Raw genomic sequence first — 9,704 nt, forward strand, 5'->3', positions numbered from 1 at the left:
TTTCATCATTGTTTGCTCTATTTCTATAGAGATGTAGTTATTTCTTATATATAGTGCAACTCCACCTCCTCTTTTATTTGGTCTATTTCTTTTAAATAATTTATATCCCTCTAGCTGTGTGTTCCATTTGTCAGTTTCAGCCCACCAAGTTTCCGTAATGGCAACAATATCATATCTGTCCTCATTTACTTGAATTTCTAATTCACCCTGTTTATTCCTCATACTCTGTGCATTGGTGTATAGACATTTGAGTCCATTTGGATTGACCTTGTGTTTACTGTCTACATAACCTGTGTTGACTGCCCCTACTTTCTTGCCACCTGTTGGTTTAGTGCACATGGTATGGCACTCACTGTTAAATGCTTGGTTTTGCTTGATAGCAGGGCTGATAGTCTTACCCACACAGACATCTATGTTACATGCACTGATAACCCTTTTAGTTTTCGATTGCTGGGGACAGAAATTTTCTGTATCAGTTAATTCAATGATGTTACTAATTTAACAACTGCAGCTATTCACTTAACGAATGTGGAAAGAAAAGTCGTAAAATGGGGCAAAACTCAATTAACGAATGTCTCATTTCACAACATAAATTTGGGGCTTCATTGTGGTCATAAATTGAAGACTACTGTATTAAACAAAGCAAGGCTCTATAGAAAAAAGGACATCAGAATACGTTAATTAGCATAATGAAGTGAAAATGGGATAAAAAGGGAAATACTTCTAAGAAGCTGGGAAGTAAACAATGAATGCCACAAGCTTCACTTATCCTTGCTCTTTTAGCAATTATATTATGGTGAGTAGTCAGCCACATTAGACTGGATTTGGCAGCTTTGTCCACCTACTGACTCTTTCCCAAAGACTCAGAACAGGCAGATGTTATTATTTAATGGTGTTAAACTATCCTCACAGGATGTAAGCTGTTCCCGGTAAAGCTCCCTTCTGCAATTAACTGGTGAGACTTTTATTATCGGATTCTGGATGTTCTGTTGTAGACAAGCAGCAGACGAATTTGCCTATCTCAGACAATGAAAGGGGACATCCATCCGCATATCATCCGGTAATTAATGCTTTAATGTTAATGTTGATGCTTTAATAGTTAATGCTTTAATACATGCACGTTGCTGGCTAAATGGTTTCTGAATCTCCCGCCCACCAATCTCTTTGGGGAGTTATGTGAGCACACCACACCCAGGAGGCGCCGGCTGATATAATTCCCGGCGTTGCTATCTCTGCAAACGCATACTGTTATCTTGGAGGGAAGTGTATAGACGGCTCTCCACCTCTTAGTCCAAACCCACACGACCTATTCCCTGCTTAGCCACACGGCATATGCTAGACAGATAGCGGCACTCGTCTCTCAGAGCGCATGCCCCAAGGGGTGAAGAGCGTCCGAAATGTCGCCGCGCATGCGCTGCTCGGACGATCACTCCGGGAACGACCGCGTCACTGCCTCATCAGCGACTGACTCGACCGAAACAAGGTCGGTAAAAGGGAAGCAGGCCACCGACGGCGAAGGAACGAAATCTGGAAACCACGGGCCTATCAAACCTTACTTCGCCCACGTGGGGTTAAGATAAGGCGGGATCTTTTCGTCGATTGCTTCCCGGAGCCAGCCAATCCTCGTTGGGATCATCCAAATGAGCGAGGCAGCTTCTGTCCCAGTGGCCAGTCCTCGATCGCCGCTGACCAATCAGGAGAAGCTGCGCAGGATTCTCGCGCTGAGGCGGTTGGAAGAGGCCGTTTCCCTGGCGCCCTTCCCCCACCCTATTTCTCCTGTCGTGCCACCGACGGTTGGACAGACTCGCGGCTTTTTGCCCGCCCCTTTCGGATTTGGCTTTGTCGTTGGGACCAGAGTTGAATTACCATGAGCGAGGGTGGTGAGGAATGGGGCCCCCCATCCCCTAAGCAGCGGCGCTTAGACCCGGCTTGTCAACTGCAGAAGGAGACGGAGGCAGCCCAAGCTCTGGCCGAAATGACGGCTTGGGGCGGCGGGAGCTTTGAAATCCTCAACCAGCAGGAGGCGCCCGGAAGCTCAGCAGCGAAATCAAGGAGCCTGGAAATGGCCGGCCAGCAGGGGGGGCGCGAAACCGGCCCTGAGGTCGGGGAGCAAAGCGCTTCGGCGGGGCAGGGTTCGGGGACTCGGTACGGCCGGGCCAAGGGAGATGGGGAGGCGTCCTCCGACGAGGACCAAGGAAGCGCAGCGGGGGGCGTGGAACCAGCCAGGCCGAAGCCGAGGAACGCGGAAGCCGCCGTCGGGGCGAGCGACGACTATGAGGATGGCCGGGAAACCAAGAGAAAGAGGAAAGATGCCAAGGAGAGGCGCAGGGCTGCTGAGGCAGCAGCTGAAGCAGCAGCTGAAGCAGCGGAGGACGAGTGCTCCGTCATTTCGGTGGGGGAGGAAGAGGAGGACGACGATGACGACGACGAGGAGGAGGAAGAAGAGGAGGAGGAGGGAGGAAAACAGCAACCCACTCGCAAAACCGAGCAGTACTTGGAAGCCCTGGAGGCTGTGCAGCTGGAACTGGAAGCTGTAAATCAGCAGGCCAACCGTGCCTTTGCCCAGCTCAAAGCAAAGTTCAGTCACATGCGGCGCCCACATCTGGAGCGACGCAACATCATCATCCAAAACATCCCCGGTTTCTGGGTCACGGCTGTATCCTGTCATTGCTACTAGCTGTTGGGAAAGGGTTGCTAGAAATGGGGGGGAAATGTAGTACTGTCCAGTCCAGTATTGCAAAGAACGTGAAGAACATTTTGAAGCTCTGTTATACTGTGTTAGTTATTAATCCATGTAGCAATGGGTTAATGCCACATCCTTCCTTTGTAAAATATTTCATTAGGGGCTACACTCAAGGAAATAACTGGGGAAAGTAAATGTGTGGAGTTTGGGTTCTTTTGTGGCAGAGCATACATGGCAATGGTACATATAGGTTTAGAATGTCTTTTTGCATTATATGTGTATTCTGCCCTCTTTTGAAAAGTTTAGAATAGTTTACGTGTTCTTTTTCTCCTTGACATTAACTTTGCAGTTTCTCAACCATCCTCAGCTTTCAGCCATGATCAATGACCGGGATGAGGACATTTTGAGCTATATGACTAATCTGCAGGTGATTTCAACAAAGTTGTGCTTACATTTATGTAGTGTATATTGGAGGTGATGACCCTTTGAGAGTTGTATGCAATGAAATTTCATTTTATTGTTATGCCAATTAGTGTACATTTAGTACACTTAGACAAAGTTAGTCTGTCTAGAAACTAGCTTGAAATTAAATTTATCAATGAAAGCAATTAAATTGCTGTTGAAATTTCTGAATTCTTTCCAGTTGAAAGTCCCCATAATGAGATAAGAGTGGTAATAAAAAAATACCTATTCTGTCAGTGTAGGCTTTTCCAGCTAGTGTTAATCCAGTGGTGATGAACTCTCAGGCTAATAAGCTGTAGTGTAATTATTTGCATCCAGACACTGTGGCAGTATCTTGCTAATGTTATGATTATGGTGTTCTTTGCTATGTAGGTTGTGGATTTCACCCATGCAAAGTCAGGCTGCAAGATCAAGTTCTACTTCAGCAGCAATCCCTATTTCCAGAATGAGGTCATTGTTAAGGAGTTCCAATGTGGTTCCTCTGGTATGCACAATGGGACAGAGTTTTGAGGGATGAAAGGTCAGATTTGCCGTGCATTTCTTTACAGCTGTGTGGTTTTTCCCCATCCTTTCCAGGGAGATTAGTTTCTCATTCTACACCAATTCGCTGGTGGCGTGGCCAAGATCCACTAGCTCATGGCCAGAAGAACTTTGAAATGAGCCGCAGCTTCTTCAGTTGGTTCTGTGACCATAGCTTTCCTGCAGGAGATCGCATTGCTGAGGTGGGACTATACTGCATACCATTGATGAGAACTTGCTTCCCAAATGCTGCTCAAGCTTCCGCATCCACCATTGTCAGCACTGGTGGGCCATACTCTTTAAAATGTTTGTTGCATCAGTATGCCCTTTTAGCTCTCACACTCTTCTGTTTTCTCTAGATCATTAAAGAAGACCTGTGGCCCAATCCACTTCAGTACTACCTGATGGGGGAAGGTGGTGAAAATGGTGAAGAAGACAGGTAAGAATCAGGCAGTTACTTGGTTCCTTGTTATGGAGATTATAGTATGAGTGATACTTTTGGCAAGAATCTAAGCCTGCCATTGTGTGTGGATATAGATTTTTGTCTAGGTTTGTGGCAGCAGGACGTAGGAGGAGAGAACTAAAGAGACGTAGGAGAAGTGGACTTCATGAAGACAGGGCTTCGTGGTATACAGCTGGGAAGTCCGCAGAAGATGATAGATAAATGGTGATACACTCCCTCCTTCCCTTATGTTTAGTGAGACAGAAAATGGTGATGACTTTGTTGTGATTGTGGATGACGATGGCGAAGATGAGGAAGATGGGGTGGCAGATGTCCATGAAATCATTGATGAAGAAGAGACTGGGCAAGGTAAGTAATGGTGAAATACAACTGCTCCTCATAAAATGATATAGTCTTTAGATCTGAATTGCAGAATAATTGTGAGTCATCCAGAGTTTGTTACAAGATGGGCAGCTATATAAATGTTTAAGTAAGTAAATAAATACAGGTAGTCTTTGACTTATAACTACAATTGAGCCCAAATTTCTATTGCTAACAGACAGTTGTTAAGTGAGTTTTGCCCCATTTTATGACCTTTCTTGCCACAGTTGTAAAGTGAATCACTGCAGTTATTAGTAACGGTTGTTAAAGGAATCTGGTTTCCCCATTGGCTTTGCTTGTCAGAAGGTTGCAAAAGGTGATCAATAACACCAGGATACTGCAACTGTCATAAATACATGCCAGTTGCCAACTGGCCAAATTTTGATCACGTGACCATGGGGATACTGCAACGGTGGTAACAGAAACACTCATAAGTTACTGTTTTCAGTGCCATTGTAACTTCAGACGATCACTAAACAATGGTTGTAAATTGAGGACTAGCTATATTTTGCTCTTCATTCCTAAAGGCTCAGAGCAGCTAACAAACAGGGACATCATAAAAGGAACCTCTCAATAAAGATAATACATTCATAGAAAAATAAGAAAAATCTTAACACCACAAGAAATAAGAAAAATCATATGCCCATAAATATATTCCTATACTGTATTCAAAGCATGACTTCCTCCTGGGCTAAATGGGAAAGCCAGGTCTTAATGATTTTCCTGAAATCCAGAAGGAAAGTGTAGAGCAGATCTCTGTAGGCAAGGAATTTTAAATTGTGGGAACTGACTAAAATGCCCATTTGCTAGGTTTCATCATATAGCAATCTCAAATAGAGATGGTGAATGATAGAAGATCTTAAAGGTGACATTCAGCACCTTGAATCCCACCAGAAGCTAATTGGCAGCCAATGCAGGCCCTGAAGCAGTGTGGTCACTGAGGTATAATGATAAATACCTGCATAGGTTGCTGCATTTTGCAGCAGCGATAGCTTTTTAATGCTTTTCAAAGCCTCATGTAGCATGCACTACAGTAATCCAAAATAGAGGTCACTAGGGCAATGGGTGACTGAGCAAAGATTCCTAATTTGCCCTTATTGGGTGATAGCTTTTCCTTTCATAATTGTCACCAGCTATTTGAGCAAAAGCTTTTGAGTTCAGTAGGACTACCAATTTGTCCCCACCTCTGAGCAGGAACGCATAGTCTTAATTCAGAGCCAAAGATGATGATGTCCTGAAGTCATTGGCCTACAAACTCAAAGTTGTTCCCTCTATGAAGAATTCAGTTAGAGTCCATTCCTTTCTTGAGAAATTTTAAGCAATAAGTCAGCACTTCTATGGCATCTGTTTGATGATATCTGTATATAACTAGACAACATAGATACCTAATCTTTTAGTAAATGACCTCTCCCAGCAGTTTCATGTAGATTAAAGGAAAGTGGGGAGAAGAAAGGGTCTAAGGTGTTTCACAGGAGAAACTTCCAAGAAGATTTTCTCCCACTTCACTGACTGGAATCAACCTTATTAGGAAAGAGGAACATCACTGAAGAACAATGTCTGTCCACCTGACACCCCCCCCCCCAAAAAAAAAATCCCAGAGCCAACCCAGGAGGATACCATGATTGATGGTATCAAAAACCACTGAGAAATAAAGGAAGATCAGGAGGTTGTATTCCTTCAATTCCAGATCTAGGTGATCCATTTCCTTGAGGATCTTTTGAAGTTATAGTGTTATATTTTATAGTGCAGGTCTTGGGATTCCGGTCAGTTAAATATTGGAAACGTGGGCAAAGAGGGAGTATTTTTCATCAGCTGCTTCAAATATTGACATATCTTATTTACTAACACAGGTGAAGTGGTGGAAGAGGTATTAAGTGGCCAAGAAGATGATATTGCTGGATCCAAGTCCTCCCGAGAAGAGCCAGATGGGAAGGATTCCGAGGTAGAAGAAGATGGCTAAATTAGCTTATAAAAGAACAGTGTGTCTGATTGGACTTTCCTATGGGGACCTCAGTGGCACTTTGATGCTGACCAATTGCACTTGGACATGGCAAAAGATGGGGTGTATCGGCAGCGGTCACATAGATTATTTTGTATCTTTATTTATTGTATTGACTGCATTTCTCTCTCTGCCCTTTTGGGGGCACTATGTGCAAGCACCCCCTTAATTGTTTGATGCTTAGCATCTTCTCCTACCTGCCTGTGTGGGGGCTGTACGCTTATTTGCCCTGTCCCCTGGTGGCTACTCAGGGTCTTGTCTGCCCAGAGGCCTTTTTAAAACAGCTCAGGGTTTCCTTTTTCCATTCAGCATTATTAAGCTGCTGGCTTTTCGCACCTTCCCTGAACTTCTGCTTATAAGGATTCTACTCCCCCTGTATATATTTTAGCTTTAGTATGCCTGCTAGCGGCCGACCAGTGCCTCATGCCATCAAAACATAATCCCAGCCTTGCTTTTCCCACATTGAGGGTCGGGCCTAACCAATTGGGACTCATCCATTGCCAATGCAGGGCTCTGCCATTCAAACTGACTTTGTAATAGCTCCTGTTAATCTAAATGGCAACCTTGCACCCATTGGCTTAGCTGAAGCAATAATAGCTCTGGTTGCACAGTATTTTCCTTGGGGTTGTTAATGCAAGGAAAGGGCTGTGATGATGGCTTATTCTTGTGTTTGATACTTTTTCCAATGCTTCAGTACATGAAAGCAATGGCAAGATGTTTCTAGCAACAATGTGTAAATGTGATTTTATGCTCTGTGTACTTTATGTATAACTGCATACAGTTTCCTAGCAATGTTCCTAAAGCATCATACCCAGTTGGATTTGCCCATTCCCTATACTCCACAGAGGCTGTTCTATGCAATGCTACTGATATTTGTAGAAAGGCAACCATTTTCCTTGGCTGATTTTTTTGTATATTTCGTATCAGGACTTTGTACTTTTTTTTATTATAAAAAAGCACTTAATGTACAAAGCGCTTTCCAATTTGGCGTGTGACTCTTTTATTTTGGACATCTATAGCCTCATATTCTGTGCTCACAATGCCTATGTAAGTGAGGGTACACAGACAAATTATACTATATATGCTTTACTCTGTTACAGTTTTGTTTCTGTTCAGGAGAACTGGCATGGAGTAAATAGTGAAGGAAGAATATGAGTTACGAAAGAAAAAAAGTGAATATGATATTTTGCATTACAGGTAGTCCTCAGTGATTGCAATTGGGATCAGCAACTGATGGCAGGCAACATCATCACTAAGTGAAACATCATATCCATGTGGGATTTAGGATGTCACTTCCCATTCAGTTGTTAAAGCAAATCAATGTTGGTTTTAAGAGTAGCTGCATCACAGCAACTTGCAATTTTACCGTTGGTTTCTCCATTGACTACTTGTTATAAGCTAGTTGCAAAGTGCACCAATGTCTATCACAAGACAATGGGACACTGACAATTGTACATACCCTCCCGCCAGTTGTGCAACCCCCAAGTTTTGATCACATAACTGCAGGCACAGTGCAACAGTTAAATGACTGGTCATAAAATATAATTGCTAAATAGGGCAGTTGTTAAGCATGGTCTACCTGTATAAGTAGATTTTTTTCTTCTGAGCTGTTGGTAATTCATGCTGATACATTTCTACAATTCAATACTAAAGAACTAAAAAATCAACTTATTGCAAACTTGTAATTGCAGAACACCAGGAACCTTGATGGTAAAAAAAAATAGTGAATTCTAGAGCAGTACTTTTTAAAAAGAAATATTCATTGAGAAATGCATTCCTCATATAAAAAGCCTGGACATGACAACTTTCTTAGAAATGGTTCAGTATGGCCTTTTTTATGGAGTGAATTACATTTAGCATCTTTATGTGGAGAGAGAATAAAATCATTCTTGAGCATCAGACTAAATATGTTTGCATGTTTTTGATGTGTGGAGATATGTGTGGAGACAGATTCATTAGGATGAACTATTGTATCTTCAATTTCTCACAAGAGATGCTAGTATTTCAAGTATATGAGAAGGTTGGTATTGGGAAGCATTTAAACATGCAGTCCTTTTTTTGTGTTCTGAAGTGATTCAACTTGGAAAGACGGTTCCATTGGTTTTTTCCTCCCTAGGAAATAAAGTAGAGCAACTGAGGATATGTAATACATCCTGAAAAATACATCTGACTGCTTGAAAATTCAAAAATTGGTTACAAAGCAAAATAATAAATTTACTCTTCTCTCTGTCGGGGAAAACGGCCGTCAGGAATGGGTTAATCTCCTCGTTGCTGATTGGACCGAGTCTTTAACTTGTTGCTCATAGCCCCCGCCTTCTCTTTCCTTCCAGCTTTTTCGGCGAGGCTTCAAGTGTAGGCCACCGTGTAATACTGAAATGAGAAAGAATTAGTGCCCTCCGCCCGAACCCGCTTAGACAGTCGCCAGGGTTGACGGCCGCTTCCTCTCTAAGAAGGGACGCTCAGGTAAGACAACGCCCTTCTCTCAGTCGGGAAAACGGCCGTCAGGAATGGGACATACCCAAGCTCAATGTCCTACCGGGAGGGATGATGGCGGTCTGTCATTGTTGTTGAGAGAGAACCGCCTGCAGGACTCGTCTGTTAAACGCCGCGTCGGCCGACGCAAAGGAGTCCACCGGTAGTGTCGAATGAACGAAGACGGGTGGACCACGCCGCTGCTCTGCAGATCTCGCCAATTGACGCCTGTGCGCTAAGCGTCAAGAGGCTGCGCCCTGGTCGAATGTGCCGTAATATTGCGCGGAACCGGAAGAGACAGATTCTCATATGCTGTGGCAATAGTCGCCTGATCCACCTTGCCAGAACCGATTTGGTCACCTTCTGACCCATAGAAAGCGGTTGAACGACACAAAGAGAGCCTCCGTCTTATGGAACGACGCTGTTCGATCAATGTAGATTTTCAACGCCCTCCTTACGTCAAGAGTGTGCCAAACTTTTTCCAAGTGGTGCTTGGGATTGGGACAGAAATCCGGCAAAACAACTTCCTGAGCCCTATGGAATTGACTGTTAACCTTAGGAAGAAATGTAGAGTCTAGTCGTAGCACTACTCTATCGTTGAAGAACTTGCACAGGTCCTGACGGACAGACAGGGCGGACAGTTCTGATATCCTACGGGCTGAGGTAACGGCTATAAGAAAAGCGACCTTGAGCGACATAAACCGGAGAGATGAGTCCCTAAGTGGTTCAAATGGCGTCTTGGTCAG

The 9,704-nt window shown here is 43.8% G+C and overlaps 1 protein-coding gene across 1 annotated transcript; it reads left to right on the plus strand.

Annotated features, from left to right (window-relative positions):
- Window positions 1-1,140: 1,140 nt before the first annotated feature.
- On the plus strand, window positions 1,141-7,469 carry TSPYL2 (TSPY like 2). Its single transcript, XM_058170332.1, has 7 exons — window positions 1,141-2,656; window positions 3,033-3,110; window positions 3,518-3,629; window positions 3,722-3,867; window positions 4,024-4,103; window positions 4,363-4,475; window positions 6,338-7,469. The coding sequence occupies exons 1-7, from the start codon at window positions 1,868-1,870 to the stop codon at window positions 6,445-6,447; spliced, it is 1,428 nt and encodes a 475-aa protein (XP_058026315.1). The 5' UTR covers window positions 1,141-1,867; the 3' UTR covers window positions 6,448-7,469.
- The last annotated feature ends 2,235 nt before the right edge of the window (window positions 7,470-9,704 follow it).

Source organism: Ahaetulla prasina, chromosome 2 (assembly GCF_028640845.1).
Source record: "Ahaetulla prasina isolate Xishuangbanna chromosome 2, ASM2864084v1, whole genome shotgun sequence".
In the NCBI taxonomy this organism is placed as follows: Eukaryota; Metazoa; Chordata; class Lepidosauria; order Squamata; family Colubridae; genus Ahaetulla; species Ahaetulla prasina.

Bases quoted from the DNA above. Each gene is read 5' to 3' on its own strand.
- TSPYL2 (XM_058170332.1), top strand. From the start codon at position 1,868: ATGAGCGAGGGTGGTGAGGAATGGGGCCCCCCATCCCCTAAGCAGCGG. The intron at 2,657-3,032 runs GTATCCTGTCAT...TTAACTTTGCAG, and splicing joins CCGGTTTCTGGGTCACGGCT to TTTCTCAACCATCCTCAGCT. The intron at 4,476-6,337 runs GTAAGTAATGGT...TTACTAACACAG, and splicing joins TGAAGAAGAGACTGGGCAAG to GTGAAGTGGTGGAAGAGGTA.